This window comes from Poecilia reticulata, linkage group LG9, assembly GCF_000633615.1.
Source record: "Poecilia reticulata strain Guanapo linkage group LG9, Guppy_female_1.0+MT, whole genome shotgun sequence".
Classification (NCBI taxonomy): Eukaryota; Metazoa; Chordata; class Actinopteri; order Cyprinodontiformes; family Poeciliidae; genus Poecilia; species Poecilia reticulata.
Window position 1 is genome coordinate 14,037,530 of NC_024339.1, and position 24,054 is coordinate 14,061,583.

At 38.6% G+C, this 24,054-nt stretch overlaps 1 protein-coding gene and 1 long non-coding RNA gene across 4 annotated transcripts in view; one reads left to right on the forward strand and one right to left on the reverse strand.

Annotated features, from left to right (window-relative positions):
* LOC103469968 (transducin-like enhancer protein 4) overlaps positions 1-15,538 on the reverse strand; it is a 41,419-nt gene extending 25,881 nt beyond the window's left edge. For 2 of the 3 annotated variants that reach the window (XM_008418056.2, XM_008418055.2), the window contains exons 1-4: positions 14,873-15,538; positions 14,424-14,521; positions 11,616-11,679; positions 11,471-11,515 (exon numbers count right to left, since the gene is read on the reverse strand). In XM_008418056.2, coding sequence (XP_008416278.1) covers positions 11,471-11,515; positions 11,616-11,679; positions 14,424-14,521; positions 14,873-14,917 — 252 coding nt within the window. In that variant the 5' untranslated portion in view covers positions 14,918-15,538. The remainder of the gene's footprint in view (positions 1-11,470; positions 11,516-11,615; positions 11,680-14,423; positions 14,522-14,872) is intronic. The other variant, XM_008418057.2, reaches the window with a different exon arrangement.
* Positions 4,465-8,564, forward strand: LOC103469966 (uncharacterized). The gene is made up of 3 exons (XR_534432.2): positions 4,465-4,576; positions 7,240-7,326; positions 7,534-8,564. It is a non-coding gene; the product is annotated as an uncharacterized LOC103469966 (long non-coding RNA).
* Positions 15,539-24,054: the final 8,516 nt, after the last annotated feature.

Here is a 24,054-nt window from a genome sequence, read left to right on the forward strand (position 1 = left end):
TATTAATTATTTTAGTAAAATGTTGTAAGACAAAACAACTGGGATAGTTTTGCCCTTTTCACAACTCTTGTTATGTGAAGGGCAAAACAAATAATTAAGAAAAAATAAATAAAACAATGTAGCACCCATAGAGTTTTGGTTATGAATGAGTAACAGTCAACAAAAAAAAGAAAAAAGAAAGAAAAGAAAACACACTGTTCCTCAATGTGATGAAAATAGAAACGCAAACTGAGACATCTCTATTGCACAAAAGAAAACCTTTCACTAAAGATTTAGATTGGGTGTCATGATCAGCTGAATATAAATAGGAGTGTAAATGTTTACATCCAAGTGTGCGCATTTATCTGTGCAGAAAAAGAGAAAATATGATTTACCACAGACAAAATACACAACCACTGCAATTACCATCACATTCATAAGATGCACCGCCCAAATTATTGCAGTTGGCACTACTGCAAACACCATCATTAAGTTGTCTTTGAAACTGTAAAAGCCTCTAGAGGAGAATCTGTGTGCACTGGAAATACTGTAGCGCACACATATTAACAGACATCATGAATGATGAGGGATGAAGCTTTCATCTGCTCCATTTTTATGAAATAATGTTAACACTCCCTACATTTTCACCCTTTCAAAGTCAAGTGCATTTTCATCAGAGTACGTGAGCATCATTCCTGAGTTGGAGCAATCCGTCTTTGGCCTTGAAATCCAGCTGTCGCCTTTTTGCAATCAAGGTGTTCTGTGTTACCTTAGCAGCTCTGAATGTATTAAATATCAACACTTAGCGAGTGCACGCTGGTTTCAACACCTTTTAAACTCACAAAATATGTCACTAACTACACAAAAGTAGTAGATTAGAAGTACTGTAGTTGAGAAGCCTTCAGTAAGTTCAACACTGTTTGCTTTCATGTGAAAGAATTAAAATACCCTTTAACAGCTTGTGTGTTTTTTCCACATATCTGGACATAAAGGTATTTAATATACATTTAAAAAAATCTTCAGTAATATAAATTTATATTCCATGTCACAATCCTTCAGTGTTTGTTTTGATCATTTTCTTGGTGTTCATTTATGTTCTGTGTACTGCATATTACCACTTTCAGTCCATTTCAGTGTCAAGAAGGTTGCTGTCATTGTACTTCATTCTTTTGAGTTTAGTGCTTTTTTAGTTTATAATTTGGTTCTTTATGCATTTGGATTTAGTTCTCTAAGCTAAACCTTAGTCTTTTCTCTTTGGGTTGAGGTTCCTATTGAATCTTAGTTGACAGCCATTATGATCATGACCAAAAGTGAATGATTACCAACCTCTCCTTTATTACTTTTTGCTTAATTCATCAATAACATGTGAATTAGATGGTAACCGAAATTCACTTCTTAAAATGTTGTCATTTTAGTGAATTTCTTTGGAGCAGTTGTTTAATTTTAATTTTTATTTTTGCTCAATTAATCAGGTAAATAAATAGCAAATCTAATAAATTACCTTTTTCAGAGTCTGGCAAAAGAACTGCAGAAGAGGCCACGTCTCTAACCTTGTTTCATGTACATAACCTTTGAAGAGGTTAACTTTGGTATCAGTGGAACCAGACTTCCCCTGAGGCAACGACAGCAAACCCCCAACGCACACTTAAATAAATCCCTCAGCCAGAAGCGCAAGCAAAGCTACAGCAGACGCATAAACACAACTTTACGAACACCCAGACACACATCAAGAAGCAAAGGCAACCCCACCTCCCGCCCCCCACAGCCTTCTTTGTATTCATCAGATGTTTTTACTGAACCTGAGGCTTGGCTTTTAAAGATTATACAGCACTTACTTCCTCCAGATCAGGTGGGATATTTTTTTTAACAGGAAGCTGCCTGATCCAGCGTCCCAAAGGGAGTGCTACCAGTGCAACTCAAATCCAAACATAAACAGAGACAAAAGACATGACTAGAACAGAAACGCATATTAATAGGCAGCTGAGGATGAACATCACATTATTTATTTGTAACACAAACAACGTGGGGCTCCATCTGGACCGTATTTCCTCTTGTGATTAACTTGGATGAAGTATATAGTGGGAATACCTGCAGAATGTGAAGTAATGTGGGAACCACTGATGGAAAAAATAAAAACTCCTGATATTTTTGGCTGAGCAGCTTAATCTATGAAAGCTTTTTGCAGTCCAAAATATATTTAAAGAAACAATCGCTGATTTTTTAAAATATAAGACAACGTTGGGGTTTATTTAATGGTGACCAGTGTGAACTGTGTCCCTACTTTTTAATGCAGTTTTTTTTTATTTAATATTTAATTAATAAGAATGTGTTTGGAAAATGTAATAAATATTTTTTAAAAATTCAGAACTTTTATTTGGTCGCTCATCTAGTGGAAATACTTTATCTGTGACAGTCTGGCTAACATCGCTTCCTCCTGTCCTGATCTGTGGAGTAAAACAATGATTAAAAGCATCTTATAATGAAAGGACATTATATTTAAAGGCTCCTGATTTGGACCTTTGACCAAACTGTGGCAGCTGCAGTTTATCATCTTTACCCATATATCAACCCCACAGTCAAACATGGTGGTAATTTGGGGCTGCTTTGGTGCTTCAGGACAACTTGCCATTATTGATTGAACTATGAATCTTGATTGGGCTTTGAAGTGGGACAGTTGGTAGTTGCCTTACAACAAGAATATCCTAAGTTTGAATCTCAGCTTGTGGTCTTTCTGTATGGAGTTCTCTCTGCACATGTGTGGGTTCTCGCTGGGTACTCCGGCTTCCTCCCACAGTTCAGAAACATGACTGTTAAGTTAATTGGTCTTCCAAAATGCACTTAGGTATGAGTGTGTGTGTGGGCGTGGGCGTGCGTGCGTGCGGCGTGCGTGCGTGCGTGCGTGCGTGCGCGTGTGTGTGTGTGTGTGTGTGTGTGTGTGTGTGTGTGTGTGTGGGTGGGTGCGTGTGTGTGTGTGAATGGCTGTTTGTCCTGTGTGTCACGGTGTTGCTGTGTGATGGACTGTTAGACATTACGTATGTTTGGAGTTAGCATACTTACTAAAGGCATGTAGGTTAGAGTATTTATATAAAGTATTACTTAATTTTTTATAGTATTCATCCATTGTATATAAACTTTGGACAAAAAAAGGTTTCTCTCTGAACACTTTGCCAAGCCAACACATGCAAGCACACATACATTTCTATGGGGAAATGTAGTATGACCAATCATCCTACCATGTTTTTTTTTGGACTGTGGTAAGAAGGCAGAGTACTCAGAGAGAAACCATAACTACTTAAGGAAAAAGTGAAAACTCCATGCAGAAAGAGCCCATGTCAGGATTCAAACCCAGGAAGTAACTGCAAGGCAACAAAGCCAAGAACTTGCAGTCTTTATGCAGACATTACATGATTAAAAATGGAAAATTGCAATTTGCCATTTGCAATTATGCTTCTGATGTATCTCAACAAGCACCAAAATATTGTGTGATACAGAATACATAATATTAATATTAATCTTGAATGATCTTCCCATTTCTGAGTGGAACGCTTAAACTTCTTTAGAATAAAGTGCAGAGGATGGGAGGTTAGTGGAAGCACTAAAGGCAGGAATAAACCTAAGAAATGGGATTCAGTCCTAATGTTATGTAGCTTTGTAAAGTAGGCTTTTGGTCAAATAAGTAGGTACTACTGAGCCCTGTTTGTGAGGTTGTAAGTTTATATACCAACATAGCCTATTCAGTTTAGACTTTTAATCACATACTTCAATAAATCCCAGAAAATAAAGTGATACAATCAAAAGTTGTTAATGTCTATCATTGTTAGAGCAGCTCAGAGAAGAAAGAAAAATGTGTGAACAGTCACACATAAGTTCATTTTTAGCTTTCATACACTGGTGAACAAAACCTATTTATAATTAATTATGTTTAAGAGTTTTAAAAGAGACATTAAACACTGAATCATCACAGGCTGTTTGAGGATCCACTTTCTTACGGTGCCTGGTGGATGGGGACCAAGAGAAAAATAGATTTTTTTTTTACATAATGATATTGTAGAACTGCACCAGGACACTCTCTTTCAGAGAAAACCTAAAACACTGACATTTTCATTTTATATTTAGTCTTTATACAGGCAAGATGTGCTGAGCACACATGCCCTTTTTCAGTTTGACTCCTCTTCACATTTCTGCACACCGGGGAACTCACCCGTACATATTAGCCTCTGTGATTCTCCGGTGAGGTTGTTAGCTGGGGTTTAAGTGCTTTGCTCAAGGGAACATTGGTGTTAAGTGTTGGCCATGTTCAATATTTATACAGCTGGAAAAAGGAGCAAGTGATGCTGCTTAAGCTGAATGCAAAGCTTAATGGATGTTGGAGGAGGCACTGAACCAGTAGTTGACGGCTACTTGAAAGGAGTCTAATTTTGGCACCATAGCTACTGTTACTAACTTCTAAATAGGCATTGTTTAAAAATCTTATATGTACTGACATAATGCAAATGGAAACAAAACACCAGCTTGCTACAAACAAAATAGTATTTTCTCCCGTCTATTGTAATCTACTGAGAAATAAAGTGTATTTTGCTGCTCTAACACAATGAAGGTAAAGTATTATTTTCATATCTAACACCACAACAGGAGTTTAGTTTTGGCTATGAATAACTACAAATAATTGCTTAGGGCAATTATTAATAAAATTAGTAATTTAGATAAAAAATTAACAAGTCGGGGCACCACCGAATGCTCAAGAAAATAATAGCCAAATGATTCAGTATTGCTGGTATTTTCTGTAAATACCTGACTGACAAGGCCGATCTCTAGATGTGATTGGGCAGGAGGCAAGGTATACTCTGAACAAGTCACCAGCGCATCACAGGGTAACACAGAGACACGCAGGACTAACTACCCTGCATACACACACTCACAGCAAAGGACAATTTAGAGACAAATTAACCTAATAAACAAAGAAAAGACTCTTGCACATTTTGCAGACCAAATACATAATCAGAAAATGCAATAAAATTTATTGCACATGTCAATAATGATATCATCCAAATCTTTTTTTTTCTCTTTTTTTTTTTTTGCATTTAGCGGTCGTATAGCATTTAGACAATCCTATAATGCTTTAATTTGATTAAAAGTTTATAAGAAATTGCTTAATCAATAACTGAGCATCCAGGTGATTCCTTTGGAAGAGCTGATCTTAATGTTGCTGTAAATGTGGAAAAATTGAACAAAAGCTAAATTACACTTTCCCACTGTGCAACACAACCCATTACAGCTGACATTTTACACCAGGTGGAAGCCATTGTGACAGTAGGCCAGGGTGCAGGGATGTCAGGCAGTTTGGCCAATATGCTTCCTGGCACTGCTAGAGCACGTGAACAAAAAGGAGAGAGAAAATCAAAGCTCCTTTTTTCCCTCTTTTTTTTAAACAATTAGGCCTCAGCTTTGACCTGGACCTGACACTGGCTCAGCAGAGAATGTATAATCAGAAACAACTGAACAGAGATGCCTAAATGTTGGGGCACAAAAGCAGGTCGATTTGCTTAGTGTATTGCTCGTTTAGAGGACTCTGTGGTCACATCAAGCTGCAACAGCCTCTGAGGTTTGAAATATGGACACTGAAATATCTTCAGCCCTTTTTGTGAGGCACCAGAGAATTTTTCCACAGGTTGAAAAGAATTGTTGCATGATCCAAACACCATGTGAAAAGGATTGGCGTGTTAAACTTGAATCGCTGATAAAAATAATAATAATAAATTATATCTTTTAAAGGTATAAGTGATTGCATTTTGGTTAAATTACGTTAAACAGTTAACCTTTTGAAATAATAATTTCCTGGATTGCAGAATTTTCTTTATTTATAACAAACTCACATGCCATCAACAAACACTTGTCAGTAAAAATTGCAGTCAATGGGGACAACAATGTTAATAAACGTGAAGAACATTCTGAAATAGTCCCACTTTACCTCCTAACAACAATGAAATTAGATCAGGCAGGAGCCCAGGAGTCAGAGCGGGTCAGATACAAGATCAAATGTCCATCTCCCCTGTGGAGCTTTGTAAGCACCACATCAGCACCACTTTTCACCACCAGCTAATACACCTAATGGACCTCACCATATAAAGTCTTCATTCCCTTGTGACCCTGTGTGTGTGAGCGAGTGTGTGAAAGAAGCAGCGAGCACAGTGGAAAGAGACAAAGAGGAAACACAAAAGGCCCTAACTAGACTGTCTCTAAGCAGTTCTTGATGTAATTTAACTCCTTAATGTAATTTTTATGTTATTGTGACATAAATGTTTTCTGATTTTGTCACTTAAAACAGTTAAGACAGGGTAAACAAATGTAGTAAATACTTGTAGTATCATCTTGAATAGGCAGTGAGGTTAAATTCTAACATTACTATTAAGTATAGTTCCTCACTGAAGTTTTGTGCAGCAAAAATTACCCTTTGGGACCAAAAAAAAATCTATTTTAAAGAATAATTTTTACCCAAATGGACCGTCACATCAGCAGCAATGGCTCTAATCGTCTGTTATAATGATAGGGATACTTTATATTGCATTAATAACAAATAAATCAAAAACATATGATTTCTTTTGTGGGGTGAAACAGTAAAACAATCCATCCATCCTGTTTAAAGGGCCTTGACTTTCTGTTGATCTTTTCCTTTGTACAGATGCCAGTGTTTAGAAAATAAAACACAACACTGCATTGCAAAGGTATTGCTTTCTGTCTATTTGCAAGACAGTATGTGTGAAGGACAAGCATAGCGGTGGTGGCAGTATCATGTCGGTATGGCCTTCTGCAGATGGAGTTAAATAAAGGGCAGTTCTGAAAGAAAACCAGTTAAAGCTGGACAACACTTAAAAGTGTGAAGGAGGTTCACCTTGCAGCAGGACAACATTAAACAGCCAGAGATAAAATGGTTTAGATCAAAACTCGTTCCCATGTTGGAGTTCTCCAGTTAAGGTCCATATGGGTCATTAAGAACCTGTGACAGGACTTGAAAACAGATCTCCACATTTTCTCTACATCCAATCCGGCTGAGCTACTTCATATGAACATGCTGCACTATTATGAATATTTACAGTGCTGTGAGCAAATATGTATCCCTTTCCCAAGATGCTGTGTGTTTTTGCTTTTTTCATAATGAAATGTTTCAGATCACTAAACAAGCTTTAATTTCAGGAATTGATAAAATAATACAAAAAAAGCAGTTTTCCTTCAAAAAAAACTTGTCCTTTGAAATTTCTCTAGCCAGACGATAATACTCCGAGACACATGGAATCAAGAACCCCAAGCAACATCTGAAGCACAGCAGGCTTCACTTTCCTGAGGTCAGAGGTCAGGATTCAACAAAACAAAAAGAGACACAAATCGAAAAATCTCTCATGAAAATGAAAAAAGGTCACAATTGTTTAGACAAAAAAGTGAAAACGATTTCATAAAGCACACTGTATATCTCGAGATCAATCCATGTTAAATTTGTTTTGTAAATGTTGAGAAGAACAATTTTTTCTTCTTAACTTGGTTTATTTTATATTTTGTCAGGACGTTTACAGTTGGAAGAGGAAGGACACAAAAGAAGGGGATTGCTCTGAGCACCATTTTATCACTAACCAACAGCATCTACTGACAGTTTAATAGGCTGAAAGCAGGTGGTTTTCTTTAAGCAAGACATACCCGACCGAATTACTCTAAATATGTATGGAAAGGAGATTTTAAAATTGCAATCCAAATTATTAATTAAAAATTAATATTAATGTACAGACACTCCAGTTTGCTTTCAGTTTTTAATTTTTCTCAATTTTTCAAATCACAGTGACAACAAACCTCACAACAAAACAAATGTTTCCTTATCTGCTGCAGTAAAATAACCTGTCACACGTAACTGAAATCTCTGGCAATCTTCAGAATCTAGACGTCTTATTACTTCCTTCTTTCACCACTTTGTCCTTGTGCCTCCTTCCTTTTTCCCTCCTTACATCCTGCGCTTTGCTTTATTTCTCTTTCAGCCTCACTAATTTGCAATTGATTAGCTGTCCTCTCTCAGTCCTGCGCGCACTGCTCCTCCCTCGCCGTCTCTCCTCCCCACCCACCCGTCCTGTCCTCTCTTCCATCTACGAGTCAATTTCTCTTTAACGAGCCTCGGTACATTTCTCTCCCCTGGGCACTAGAGCCCTTCTGTGTAAATAAAACAGGGAGCAGAGCCAAAAAAAATCAATGGGCCTATTACCCTTAGAAAATGCTAAACAAGCAATATTAGCGACTCTCTTGGAAGTGGTGGCTGATTGCCTTAATACCTGCCCGCCAAAAGAAACACCTCCGTCTCCTTCTATCCATTCATCTGCACAATAATCCGCATGCTTTCTAACACACACTCGCGCAGTAATACTCAGGCATGCTGGAGCAAGAGTCAAAATAATTTGCTTCCAAAGCTCTCACACACACACACACACAACCGCATGATGCATGAACCCACAGACTGCTGGCAGAAATTAGGGATTCGCTCTCCTGACAGAAATCATTCGGCACCACACAGAGCTGCAGGCCACATTTTACCGCTTCTCATTTTGTCTGTCTTGTCCATGCAAACACAACAACACACCGCAGCACGTGCAGCGCGCACAAACAGCAGCAGGCGGCCGGGATTTATAGTAGACACCCCATATTTCATCCGACAACTATGATTAGTGTGCCAGTGAAAAAGCTGCGTGTGTGTGTTTGCGTGTGTGCGTGCGCACGCTGAGGCAGGAGTAAACACAAAAAGCAAAACGCATACGCACCCAGTGTGCACAGATTCACAAATAGTGAATGCAAAACTGAATAAACATCTAAAGTGTGCCTGCAGACAAACACATTCATGAAAACATCCACACTGTGTAAACATGTGCAGTAAGGGCTGTTAAACACTCACACAGACACGCGCGCACTCGCACGCGCACAAACACACACACACACACACACACACACAGAAAGCAAAGTAAACAGGCTGTATAGTTACAGAAGGACACACATAGACAGCAAGACAAAGGCCAAGCATTTATCACGTCTTCTCAAACCGAGACACACACACACACACAATTTGTGCTGAGATGAATGTGTGGCTGGTTAGCTGTGGTCCATTTATCGTGGCAGCTGATGTGTGGTTAACACAGACATTTATGCTAATGACCCTCCGTGTTAAAGTAAAAAAAAGCAGCAGTAATGCAAAGGCTCGTTAAAGGCCAAACCCTTATTGGCTGCAGTCATTTTTCAGCCCATTATCTTGTTCAATTAAACTGATGAAATTCTTATTCACATGTGAAATGGCTCACCAAGTGACCAAACAAGACTAAATGAAATACCCCTTGTTTATTAAAGAATATTTCTGCTTTTATATATATATATTTTTGTTACTTTTGGTTCTACAAATCTAGCAAATCTAGCTTTTAGAAGGAGCTGACAGTTTGATTTTACACTTAAAGTTGAAATGCAGAATTATGCTGGCTGAAACCCTCTAGAAATAAAACGTGATGTTTAGTTTTGTTGTGTTTTTTTTTTTTTTGTTTAATTAACCCCAGAGGAATAACCACACTTTGGTCTCACATATTTGTTTAAATTCGAGAAACAATGGGAAAAATGCAATACATCTCTAGCTCACAATACAAAACAATGAAACTACCAAATCCTTAATTCCACCAGATTTATTTCAAGCAAGATTAAAACAATATTCTAATAATGGAGAGTCAAATCCATGTTGTTATTTTATCTTTCCTTGCTTTTCACCTCATATTCCCATTCCCAACAATTTATTTCACTTAACTATAGAAACAGAGGATGTTAGCAGTACATGTAATGCCAGCAGAGTGTAAAAAATTTCAATTCAGTTCTCTTCTTTTCAGGGTAAATCCTCTCATTCACCAACTCACATGTTAAAACTCGGCCCCTCCTTCCACTTTCTACCTGTAAACAAAGCAACTCGTATCCCTGTAATGAAGCCGTAGCGGATGAACTTAAATTCTTTCGCAGTTAATTATATTCATGACCTATACAGGTAATATTAATAAGTTTCTCAAATCACATTTATAAACTTAATATTTTGAGAGGACTTTTCTGACACCTTTTTTATTGGGTAATGTCATTATAGAACTTGCCACAAATGCGTCTGTATTCCAAAATGCAAATGAACAATTGAAATCATAACTAATGAGCTGCTGCCAAACATCTGGACTATGTCAGTTGCATTTGTAGGAAATCTGAGCCTCCTAAAAAAGCTCCGAATAAAACTCTGCAGGGGAGAAAACGTCTCACACATCCAGTTTATGTGAAAATATTCACTGCATTTCTATTGCAGGTTATCTCTAATATGCGACTGAAATAAACATTTCCATCTACTCCCTATTTGGACCAGTTGATTCTAATAAAATACAAGACATTATCATCCCTGATCCAACTAATATGACTCCCTACATTACCTAATGATTTTCTAACATCCTGTAGGCTCATAATGAAGAGTTCTTTCAGACAAATAACAAGTTCATCCAGATCACACGCCAAAGGCATGCAAAACACAATGGCTTCAAGATGAAGTTGGTGCAAGTCTTTTTTTTTTTTTCCATTTCCCAGCTGGATGCATTTCTTCACTTTCAATTTTCCCAACTGAAGTTGTTTCATGGGTTCCCACACATTTTACATTTCATGAATCTATATTGGTTTGTTGGCAAATTTGTGGTCCATTTTTAATTCATGAATTCAAAAGTTCAGCTTAAATTTGTCACGTTTCCTCAGTGATCAGGTTTGGAAAACAAAAAACTGCAAGGATGATGAGAATAATTCTGTTGTTATATAATTCCAAGAGTCTTTATTACCTGTTTGACATTTGCGTAATCTGTGCAGACAACATGTACAGGTGCAAGCATCCACTCAATACCTCCGACATAAATCTGCAAACTTGAATAGTAGAAAAGTAAACATCTGGCATCTTGAGACACAGGTCAGAGCTTCTGAGGCAAATCTGTTTGGTCCAAGTCACTTTGGGCATATTAAATGTTAGAAATGTCTGAAAATCTAAATATTTTTCTGTGTTATTTTCTTTTCCCTATTCTTATTCAGACCGTTAAAACAGATAAATAAACTTTCCCAGACATTTTAGAACTACATCTGAATCCTGTAGTGTGGAACACTTTTCTGTACAAGTGTCACCAAATGTTAAAAATGAAGATAAAGCAACCACAGGTAATAAAACATAACATGCAATCGAAAGTGTCATTAAACTCACAATAACAGTTTGCATAAAAGTTCAACCATTTTATAAATTCTCCCAAAATGTGAGGGCAATCTGTCGCTTTTATTTGTGTCATTTCAGGTATTCCGATATATTGTTGCAATCTACACATGTACAACTAAATGTGCATGGATCTCACTGTCATGCACGTTTCTCTGACACCAACTAAAAGGCTGTTTGATTCTGCTGTATTCTTACATTTAAAAAAACAAGACATCTTACCTGCTTGTGCATCTCGATGTTAAGCCCGTATGACATTTCATAGTACTGAGAAAAAAAAAAAGAAAGAAAAACGAGATGAAAGCAAGGTCACTCTCTTTCTTGTGGCATATGCTCTAGTCAGAACACAAGCTGCAGGCAGGCTCACCATTACATAGTGTCGCTGCATCTCAGTTTTCTCACTGGCCAGTTTCTCACATTCCAGTTTCAGACTAGCAGAAAAGATTAAGAAAAAAAAAAAGGTTATGTTAGTGTCAGAATTAAACTCTCCATCAACCAAAACAGAGGGACTTAAAGGAGTGTTTTGTAACTCTGACTTCCCATGAGGTGGTGCCCGCAAAGAAAAAATGTGCAAATCTGAATCTACGATCAATCTTAAAAAGAGGAAAAACAGAAACGCAACAAAACAAGTCGTGTGGCTCGCCACAGCTTCCTGCTGCAGACGCAGGCCCTTACTCAGCAGGTGCAGAGGAGTAATTACTCAATCAATGGACACACACACACACACAGACCTCATCACATATTCTTACAGTGTGAGAGGAAGCCAAAACTGCATCATCAACAAGAAAGTAACCTTATAATGAGGATCCATTTTACAAAAAAGGTTAACTCTTTTCAATGTTTCAGCTTATGGGAAGTTTTCTATTTACAGCCACAAAAGGCTTTTAAGTGGCAGCTAATGAGATGATCATCAGGTGTGCGATAATGTTAAAATATAAAAGCAGGTAAACATCAGTTTCTTTGAAAGAAGCTTGACGGAGTTTAACTTTACTATAAAACCAGTCAACCAGATTCCTTTACATTTTCCATTTCAAAACTTAATATGTTTTCACACTCAAGTTATCAGGATTCTGAATCATTGTTTAGACCATTTCTAAAGTAAAAATACAAAAATGGCTGGAAAAATGGGATGGGATGGATGGGTTATTTTATGCTTTTTTTTATACTTATCCAGATTTGTAAAATGCTTATGTCCAATTGTAAACTAATTGAAACTTTCAAAGACTAGTTGGGAAACCTGATCCAAAACAGAAATAAGACACAAATTGGGACAAAGATTTCTAGTTTTCTGATTTCCAATCTGATCCATCCTCACTCTCTTTCTGTTTTCTTCCAAACCAACCCCCTATGTTGAAACCGTTTGATGTGGGCGGCTGCAGCATTAAGCATGCAGCTTATTATCCTCGGTTCAGCCCGTTCAAGCCCCAGGATTGACCAGAAAACTGGACCCCTGGTTCATCTCCCCAAGAGACTGGGTAACAATTACAAGGTGGCCAGAAGTGGGCGATTATTATGCATTGGTGTCGTGCTTTATGGTCCTGCCCTGCGGCGACGTATTTCACACTTCATCATGTCGAGTAAAGCAGTATTTCACACCACTTGCACTTGCAGGGAGAGACGTGCAGACGAAAGTCAATGGGGTTTACCTGTGGTTAGTCACTGGTAATGGACAGAGCTAAGACAAACGGGCGATACAGTGCAGCACCAGCGTACGAATGAGCTCTGCATAGACTGCTGGAGGAGAGCACATCTCATTTTAAGACACTAAAAGCAGCCATTCTAAGGTTGTTTTAATTATCTACCTTAACCTGAACCAAAACCTACTTTCTGTCTGGTATTTCATGTCATTGCATCATGTATTTCTCAGACACTTTGGTCATATTGCATGAGTCATGCATGACTGCATGGCGCAAAGCATTATCAAACTTTTCTGACCCCGAAACTTACTTAATATGAACAAGTCAGGCATAATATTATGACCAGTGGAGTCAATAGCACAGATTATCTCCTCATCGTGGCTCTTGTGTTATACTAGGAAGGAGCTGATTGTTTTTGTCCTCAAAGTTTGAATTTTGAACATCAAGAAAATCTGAAATTTTGTGATATTGATAGTTATTATTATTATTAACCATACGTTTTCTGCACTCTGTCATTTTTTTTGGTCAATACTCTTGTGAGTTTTACCTCGGCTCACAATCTACATCAGGTGTAGGCGTGAAGGACATGGAGACGACATCCAACTGGCCAAATATAGCACCGACGAGTAGAACGTGAATGTTTGAGACTTAAAATAATATATGCCGGATAATATTGCATACATACAGCCTATTGTGATTGGCAATATTGCACACACTAACATTGAAAATATAGCTGTGATTTGCACTAGAAGTAGAAAAAGAGTACAAGTTTGAAAGTGGTGAGGTTGTGACGGCTTGGTCAGAGGCTGCAGAAAGTTTTTCAAGGGATGGCCAGAAGGGGGCAACTGGAAAAATGGGGGTGATGCACCAAAACGGCAAATCCATCCATCCATCCATCCATTTTCTTGCACCCTTTTTCCCTCAGTGGGGTCGGGACAAAATAGATATTTAGTGTCATTATATCTGCAACACAGCTTTCAATAAATGAGATTAGCTCTTTGAAACTAGTCTTTTCAGTCCTACATTGAGATGAATAAAAAAAAATATGATGCATAACATAATACTTGTTTAGAAGATGATCATTCTCCATAACTGCGGCTTCTATGGGGTGTTCACGCTTAGCAGTGGTCGCTAACTATGGAAATTTCTCCAAGGAAGGGAAACTGCCAATATAGTATAAGGGGTCCGTGTGGTCCAAAGTGACAGATGAACTACTGTTGCTCAAATTGGTGTCACAGGGTGTCAGAATACACAGTAGATCACAGTTTTGGGTGTCTGTATGGGATTCCATAGACCAGTCACGCTGGTCAAAAGGTCATGTGATCTAAATTTTACATAGAAAAGTGAAGAAAAAAAACAGGTTTCTTTAATTCAAACAGCAACAGTATTTTTCTTTTTGATAATAAAAGAAGAAATCATTTTCTTTACATTGAATCGATAGTTTTCTTTCTTTTTGTCTGTTAACTCAGGTCAGTTCCAAAAGGAGCAGCACGCATCATGATGCCAGACCGTTTCCTGCCTTATTTCTAGACTCTCACCTGTGATATTGGGCTTGCAGGAACTGAAATTCCTCTTTGATCCGGTCACAGGACTCGGTGACGGTGAACTTGAACGGCTGCCCCGGCTGGTGTGGCACCTCAACCCGAAATCAAAGAGCGTGTGAGGAAGAGGAGGGGAATGGGGGGGGGAGAGCAAGAACTGAGCCACCAAAGTTCAGTGTCATGACACAACGTGCATCACTGGAGCTTTTTTTTTTTCCTTTTCTTTTTGACAATGGACCACTGTGATCGCACTCAGGCTCCTCAGACTTTAACCCGCGGATACGCACTCACACAGACACAAACAGCTCCAGAAATCTGGACAATGAGCTCAATTGTTAAAGTGGCGGCGCAGTGGCACGGAAACTGTATCTAAACTGATTACGCATCAGGCGCGCTGCAGTTAATCTGCGCCGTTTTGACACTTTCTGCTTCTGTTCTGTACTTACCGGATGCCGCGCCGGGGGGTACATCTTGCTCAGATCTCGAATCATTAAAAAGGCGGCGTAAAGTTCATCCACAAGAAGAAGAAGAAAAAAATACAGCAATAGAAAGAAATGCGTGAGGAGCTTTTTTTTTTCCCCCGTGCGTAAAGAGTCAGTCAGTAGCCGCTGAGCGGGCTGAGAGCAGGTCCTGTAAAAAGTAGAAGCATCCTTTGACAACAAAAATAAGGCAGGTGATTATTCTCCTCCTTCCCTGTCCACAAAACTCAAAGAATTCCCTTCAAACTAACACAAATCTTATATTTTCCTCTTTGTTTTCCCTACGAAGCCTCAACTTTTGACGCATCGTGGCACAGCTCATCCACAGCTCAGCATCTCAGGTTACTCCCCGTTGTCGCGCATTAATCAGTAGATCTCCTCCAACCTCCTTTTACGCTTCACATCCGAGCGAGAGACCACCTCACCAACCAACTGTACCAGCCTGCCCTTGTCTGTGACGCCAAATTTAGCAGCAGCCAGTCGTGCGGGCGCAATTACATATTCACAACATTTACTGGAGCCCGCACACCGTGACGTCGGGACGTGTAGTTTAATTCATATTAGTCGATAATAAGTCCTACAGATGTGCATGTGCCGTGAAGAACTACAACTTCCCGGCTCGTACGCAAAGCCCCCCCACCTCCCATAAAGCCAATGATGTGTGGTCTGAAGGAGGAGCGGTGATTAAACACAGCCAATGACGAGAAAAAAAAGTGAGCACTGCGCCGCATCCTGCTGTCTGTCATCCACACGCTGTCCAATCACATCCCGACAAGATGCGAGTTATGCGGACCCCCACGTGGGGGGCTCATTCTGGAGAAAAGGCTGTGACAGGGATTGATCTGAAAACTATCTGTTGGCTTATGTTTTTTTATAGACAATTTAAACCACAAGTGACCATATGGCCTGGAGATGCCTGATGGTGCTCCCCTTCCCCCCTGTTGTTTTACTGAATCGCCCGTTTAATTGCTTGCTATTCTGTCCACAGATTGCACCTGTAACCTGGCAATTAAATTCTCATTCAGCTCCCTCATCTCAGTCTGCTTGATTGGTATAAATCACGGAGAGCGCAGGGGGAAAAGAGGCTGTATTTACTCACATTCGAAGAATTATTGTTGCTGAAAGATGGTTTAAAGGTTCCACGGTGATTATTTTTACTCTGTGGGAAATACAGACATGAAATCCATGTGGTTAAAAGACACTCACATAAAATGTTAGTGTTTGCTTTTAGAGATCATAATCTCTCTTTATCATGCTCTAGAAGAAGATATGGTCAATGAAGCAGTAAACCAGCATATAGTTTGGAATAAAGACAAGTTCTAAGCAAAACTTTGACGTGACATCATGCAATAAATATTCAATTCTTAAAAGAACATTTTGTCACATTACAGCCACAAATGCCAATGTGCTTTGTTGAGATTTTATGCTACATAAACCCAAACTGGTCATATGAGAATTCAAGTTTTCAAAATCAAAGAAAAAAATGGGCAAATAAATGAATGTGGTATTCATTTATTTTAAGCCAGTCAAGCAGAACAACATTTTAATCACAATACGCAGACTTCTAGGTTATCCCCTTCCAGCTTTGAAGGGGTGACGTGCCTCAGTGTTTAGACAGGTGCACCATATCGGATAGCTATGAAGCCTTGACGTTGCCGTCTCAAGTTGGATTCTCAACCATTAACTCTATGTGGTCTGTTTCACTCTCTCCCTTCTTCCAGTTAAGCTACTGATGAGTCAAAGCATTGAAAGGTAGAGTTGTTTCCACTATTAGATCATGGCTCCAACATTGAGAAGTTTAGAAATTCAGTTGTAATTGCTGTCTTTAGTATGTTTTGCAACATTAAGATGTTTTTTTGTGTGAAGTTGTCTTGATATCAGTCAATACTTTGATAATGAGAAAACCTTTTATAGGCCATCAGTTAATATTAAGCCAGCTGATGATTAATTATTAAATATTTTTAAAAATTGGAAGAAGCAAAACCATTCCCGCATGCGTTTTGGCACTTGTTTGCGCAATGACATCCAAACAGCTCAACTTTACCCTCATCTAGTCATACAGTATTCCTCCAACATTTCACTATACAAATCTTCCGCAGTAAACTGTAAGCAAGTGTCAACATGCTTTTACTTCAGTAGTGGAGTTTTGGAGTTTTGTGCAGTGAGTGTGCATGGAGATCATTGAGGTTGAGCAACCTATTGTTTAACAGGGAAAAATCGTACCTGCTATTAGCAGGTCTTTCAGAAACTCTCTGAGAACTACTTTTTATTATTCTTTCTCTTCTCAGTCAGAAATCTTATGTTGTTGGTTTATCAACTACATTGAAAAGTAGTTGATTCCACTTTTATATTGTGGCTCCAACATTGAGAAGTTTAGAAATGCAGTTGTAATTGCTGTCTTTAGTAGGTTTTGCAACATTAAGATGTTTTTTGTTTTGTGAAGTTGTCTTGATATCAGTCAATACTTTGATAATGAGAAAACCTTCTATAGGCCATCAGTTAAAATTAAGCCAGCTGATATTAGTAGAACTTCACAGGTAAAATGCTAACTAAGTCTGTCATAAGTCTGTGCAAGCTTAAAACATAACAATGAAATACGAGTTGGAGAAGGAAGAATAAAAACACACTTTACTGCACATTTTGCTGTGTTTTGCCTTCCGAGTGCTACAATCCAATTAGGGTTGCTGAGTAAGGTGAAATATTACAACCAGGACACTTACAGCTTCCTCATTCACTCACAGGAAGTGAGTGTATCTAGTAAGTCCGCTTGCATTTGTGGCTTTTGCTTTATGCTCAGTGTGAGGAGATGAAAGACGGGGCTGCTGGGTCAGCAACTCTCATAAATGCTGCCGTCAGTCATTTAGAAGAACTAAATAAGTGCAAAATTCAAATCTGAATCTTTTTTTTTTTTTTTGCATTGAACTTTATTTCTTTTGCTGGATTAATTTCTTATAAAACAAGACCTCTGAAAATACTGCGTGCTACGTTTCTCCATTTTTTTTTTCTTTCCTTGCATCCACCCAGGCATACAAATGGTAATCCACAATATGACTCCACATCAATCCTGCCTCTATCTCTCTGTCCTCTCTGTTGTCTCTGCCTCTCCCTCATACATACACAGCGTTGTACACACATACACACAGCGCTGCAGCCATTCAAATACACATCTCTATCTACCACTCATACAAACTAATATCTCAGGTAAGCACAGGGCCTAAAGTGACCTGCTGTCGCGGTGCGTGAATCCACTAAGGCTGCGAAAAGGTAATATTGCGCCCTCTCCCTCATTCCCCTTCAAGGGCTGAGGCTTGATGTGGACGAGCAGAGGAGGTGCAGAGGTGAGGGAGGGGGCAGGTGAGGAGGAATAAACAGATTTATTTGCCTGCGCCCCACTCTGATTATTTTGCCCCTGCCTTTTGTTCCAGACCTTATGAAACCCAAATGTCAAGTGAGGCGAGGGCCTCATATCGAGTCCTGTCAATCACGGCCCTCTGTGCACCTGAAGCTCTGATGCTGGATTATTGGCTTCAACACGAGAGCTGCCGGCGCTGCCTGGCACGCAGACGATTCGACAGAGCCGAGTGGTTTTTTTTTTGGTTTTTTTTTTTCTAAAGAGGAACTTCATTTGGCAGCTGATGCGCAGGTGATTGCAAGGGAGCGGATTCTGCGGATAGATGGGAAGCGAGCTGGATGTGTGCGTGTGTTTGTAAGAGAAGTGCACAGTGCCTCATCGAGAGAGAGGGGGGGGATTAAGAGGGAGGAACCATGCTTGTGAACCATGGGTTTGGTGGAGAGCTGGTGGTGAGGACTCACAACCTGGACATCTTGTTTAATGTCGGCGTCTGTACTTTCACCTGAATCTTCACTTTGGCAACCTTCACAGAGGTCATTGTTAGCGGTATCGTCTCATTTATAATACTGCATTGCTATTCATCATATTTATTTTATTTTGGCTACATAACTGTGTAAGTGTTATTTTATTTTCTGCCAAGTATCTGGTCTTTTTGGGGATTTTTTTTTTAGAGTTCTTGATTAAACATTTTCAAGACTTTCTGAAGGTGTTTCACAGTTTTCTTTAATCATTAGGACTCCTTTCCCACTAATTTTCAGACTGATGTTATATTGCTCATGAAAACCCCATATCTTTGACCGACAGCACCAAATTTTTTCTTTCCCCATCTTCTGGTTTTGCTTTTCATGTCACATTTAAATGTTACAGATAAATTATTGTTAAAATAAGTCTGATGGCCGTTACGGTTGCCTGAGATCACAGCAGTTGCCATAAATTGTTTTTTGTTAAACTTTTAGCATCACCGTTTAGAAATTTTACCCCTTCACTCAACTCTTTGCAGAATTGTTTTAACAAAATCATATTGAAGGTTCAGGATAAACAGACTTTTTGGTTATGCCACATCATCTCGGGTTGACAAGATGGCCAGTCTAAACTTTGACTAGGCCAATCCAAACTTTACTTCTAGTCATCCAGAAGTGGGTTTTGCTGGTGTGAGTCAGGTCATTGTCCTTCTAAATGACCCATTGGTTTGACCTACTTCATGTTGTCAGACTCATGAAGTGATTTATTTGCATTTAAGTCGGGACTGGATGTAGCTGGGAACAAGGTGAGATGTTTATATGCATTTCCTGATTAATTTAAGACCTTTACTGTGTTTTGGAAAACTTAATATGTGAGGAACTTTGGTCATGTATGGTGTTTAAAAAAAAAGCTGGATATTGTCTTTTCAAAAAGGGCCAGGACACTTTACCTTAAGCAAGAGTTTTCTCTCTCTGATGAAGTAAGTATGAGCAAGATCTCAGACCACAACCTTGAAAAGGTTAAAAGATGTTTAACAAATTTACCATGCAGGACGATAAACTCTCCCTCTCTGTAAAGCAGAAACCTTGCACGTAGAAACAGCAAGTAAACATTTATCAGCTGGAAATAGTTTCCAGAGCAAAGTATTGCACCAAGAAACAGATCTTTTGAGGCTCAACTGTGAAGTAGTACTAAACAGTTTGTCCATTTACCCGGGTTTTGTTTCAACACTGACCGTTTGTGAAGGTAACTGTATACACAGGAAACCGGAGTCAATGACGTTACAGGGCACAGATCCTGCTGTAGAGGGGCAAGTAGCTTGGCCTGATTTTTTTTTTTACCAACTTGCCTGGGTTACACACAACACAGGCAGGCAAAACAAAACCAAGATCTGTAGTCCAGGTACATGAGGCAAGATTCATAGCTAAGATGAGAGTCACTCAATAAACAGGAAGGAACAAGCAGAGGTTAAGCAGGAGCATAAATGACAGGAACACTCAAATGCTGTGACAGGAATTACAACAGAGACTCTCATCCTCTGTGGTGAGGAACAGGTGCTTAAACAGGCAGAAGCACAGGTGAGAGCAATGAACCAATCAGCAGGAGCTTGGCAGTAAGCAGGTGAACAACATGAATCATGGCAAGGAACAGGAAATAGAAAGCAACTGAATCATGACAGACATTTATATTTGTTTGATGCAGCATGTTGTGTGAAAGAACAAATTGGGCAAGGCAAATATTTCTGTACAACTACTTCCATATTTTCATTTTATAAGTCGTGTGGTCACATAAACACTCCTAAACTCAAGGGAAGAACCAGTGAGTCACAAAGAACAAAATACGTCTCATCTTTCTATTGTTCAGACTATGACATGTACTGGACAACATCACAATTTAATAGAAAAAAAAAATCATATTTTACAATCAGAAAAAACAGTTTTATCTGTATTTTAGTTTATGTATGAATTAAAGATGTGAATTTATGCATTTACTCACAAAACACTTTAATGTTGAATATTATTCGCCACGGTCAGACATAGTGGTTGTGTTGAAAATTAATCTGAATGTCCCAAGGAAAAAAAACATTCAAAGATTTAGCAAAACTAAAAACTACTGAGAAGACTGTGAGAACATCCAGTTCCTTCAACAAAAGTGGCTAACATCTTTTGCACAGCACCGTATGCAAAAGATGCTTTTGAATCCTAATGTACATCTGCATTTTCCAAAAATATTATACAGTTTTGCTCCTTTTTCACACTATCTTCTGAAGTTCACTTTTCTATAGAAAAAATATTCTAATGAACCAAGCAACAGGATGAAAACTGAAAGTTTTGACACCAGACACACACACACACACAAAAAAATTATTACACTCAGAAAAGCTTACACAATTTATTTTGGGGCAATAACCGAAACTAGGTTTCTAATCACATGAGGTTAGTTATTAATTGAAAAAGTTTTAATATCTTATTTATTATAGTCGCAGCAACATAGTTTACTCAGGCTATAATAACTGCTTGGGTCATCTGCTTAAAACTTCAATAACATTTTGTTTGCACTACCAATGAAAATTAAACGATTTGCTTATTTTTATTAGTATATTACAAAAATAATTAGTTGCTGGAGAAATTAAATCTATATCTAACAGGGCCAAGATTAGATGTCAGTGTTACGCATACATAAAGTAAATTCATAGCATTTGATGCATTTATTATCCAAACACGACGTCTCCACAGAACAAAATTCACACTGTCGGATCAGGCTTGAGGTTTATTATGAATCGTTGTAGTTCACCATAAAGTATAATTCAACAGTTCTTATAATTATCAGACATCTTAATTCGAAAGATTTTAACAGTAAGCAAAAACAAAATGACTGAATGAAAATATTTTAGCAGAAAATACAAATGAGTTTATTAAAACATCAGACATTTGGAAGAAATCTTTACATCCAAGTCAGCACATTTTATTTTTATGATCACAAATTATCCTGAAACTAGAATCACAATAATAGCCCTGATATTAAAAATGTGCATCTGTCATTTTTGTGTTGGGGTTTCAGTGTCGAGCTAATCTCGCTTCAGTGAGCATTAACCATTGGATCGTGATGTTAAATCTCTCATCTTTACAGCAAGCTGTGTCTAAATCCCCCGTGGTTGCCCCTTTAACACGTCATTAATCCCCGGTGGCCAGCTCTTTGAACGCTGGAGCTTGTGTGAGGGGATAACCAGGCCTCCTCAGACACAGAGACAGAAAGGAGGAGGCAGAGCCGGGCTGGATTTACACCACAACCAGCAGGTTAATCCTGCCTCCACACTGAGACAGACTGTGAGGATGCAGTGTGTGTGTGTGTGTGTGTGTGTGTGTGTGTGTGTGTGTGTGTGTGTGTGTGTGTGTGTGTGTGTGTGTGTGTGTGTGTGTGTGTGTGTGTGTGTGTGTGGGTTGGGAGGGTGTCTGTGAAGATGTGCGTGTGTTTTTATTGGAGACAGTTAAAGATTGCCTCTGTCTCACTAACGACTTGGGGGGGAAACATCAGCATCTGGTGCTCAAAGTCATCCAGTACCCCCTAAAGGAACGTACAAACTGCTGCCATTTCTTTATTATGTTACAAATGGAAAGATGCAAGAGTAGGGATGATTAAAAAAAAGAAATAGCATGGAGCAAAAAGATGCTGAAAATAGAAACAAAAACATCTGATGGACCTTGATGAGGAGCAATTACCAGCGAAGCAGTGACAACGAGAACATCTGAAAGTCGAAATCTTGAGGGGCTAAACAATGAAAAGAGCTTCTCAAAGCTGCACCAACCTGAAACATGTGTTTTACTGCAGGAGTAGAGGCAGGGCTTCTGTATGCAATTTACTTAAAATGTTTAACTGTTGTTCAAGTCAAACCATGTAACAATGAACGTCACTTTCTCTAGTTGAAAGGTAAATGCATACATTTTTCCCTGCTTAGAAAAGCACTTCTCTTAAGAACGGTTCTCAAAAATAGCTGGAACCTAACATTTACATGTAAAATAAAATAACTTTTCTCACTGTCAGAACTATTCTTGTATTCAGTCAAGAACACCAAAATGATTTCTATTTGCTAAATGCCATAATAATATATATATTTTTCTTTTTATTCAAATTCAGAATAGCTTTCATCACTATTTGCTAGCATTGCCTTTAAATTGCATGTCTCGGGTCAAATGTTTTGGGTTTCCTTTCACATGGCCCATTCCTCCAGACAGAACTCATCTAACTGATGTATGAATAATGAAGGATTACTCATAAACATCTTTTCAATTCTGCCCCAAATGTTTTGAGGTCAGGGTTTTGTGATGGCCACTACAAAACAGTTTGTTGTACTTCAGCTATGTTGTAGCTAATTTCTTGATATGCTGAAGACAATGTTAATTTGGAACTTCCTGTCTGATGTCTTGTGTCATTTTGTCTGCAGAGACGTATCTGTCTCCCCTTCTGGACATCGAGCCTAAGTCAAACTATTTCAACAGAGCTGTGGTCAAGGTGTGACTGGTCAGAAGTTTGTTTTGCAGAAATGCAACTGGAGAGCAGTGTTGATAGTTTGCTTTTTGCACCATCCAGTTGTCGTATATGCAGAAGGCATGAATACTTTTGAGCAACGTTTATCTGAGCAGTGAAGGATTCTTCACTAAATAACTAATAAGACTTAAATGGATAAAAACACTTGGATGGAAATTGCAATGTCATTGTCACTGAGATTTAGGTTTTCATAATGAGAATGAAATCATGATCATAACTATGCAATTCAAAATTGGATGAAACAATACCAGAAATTGCCTTGAGAGGTGTAGCTTTAACTTGATGATCCTCTTCCAGCTAATATTTTGTAAAACTCAGATTTTCTGCTGCATTTGCTCCTTTCGTTCAGATCACATTAATGGGTTTTTGGTGAAGAAAAAGGGGGATTTCCAAAGTGGATACTTTTAAAAACAATGTGTGTAAGACGTAGGCATATTCAGAGATTAACAGAAACAATGACGTGGAGGCACATTTTGCACATGCCCATTATGAATTTCTTAGCAGGTTACCACAACAGTGGAACGATATTATTTTCCACATCTCCTTTTTCCTCCCTCTGTTTCCATTAAACCTCAGAACTAAGCAGCTAATGACTAAGGACGAAGGAGGAAAACAGCGTAAAAAAACCAAACAAACATGCTGCACGCTGAATTTTTAGTGCATCCACTGCTTCAGCCATGCTTAGATCACTTTCTTTTGAATTTCCATACTGGCACCATAAATGTTACTCCCTGCTACTAAAGCAGCTATTGATATGATAGTGTTTTGACTGGAAGCACAGAGAGACATA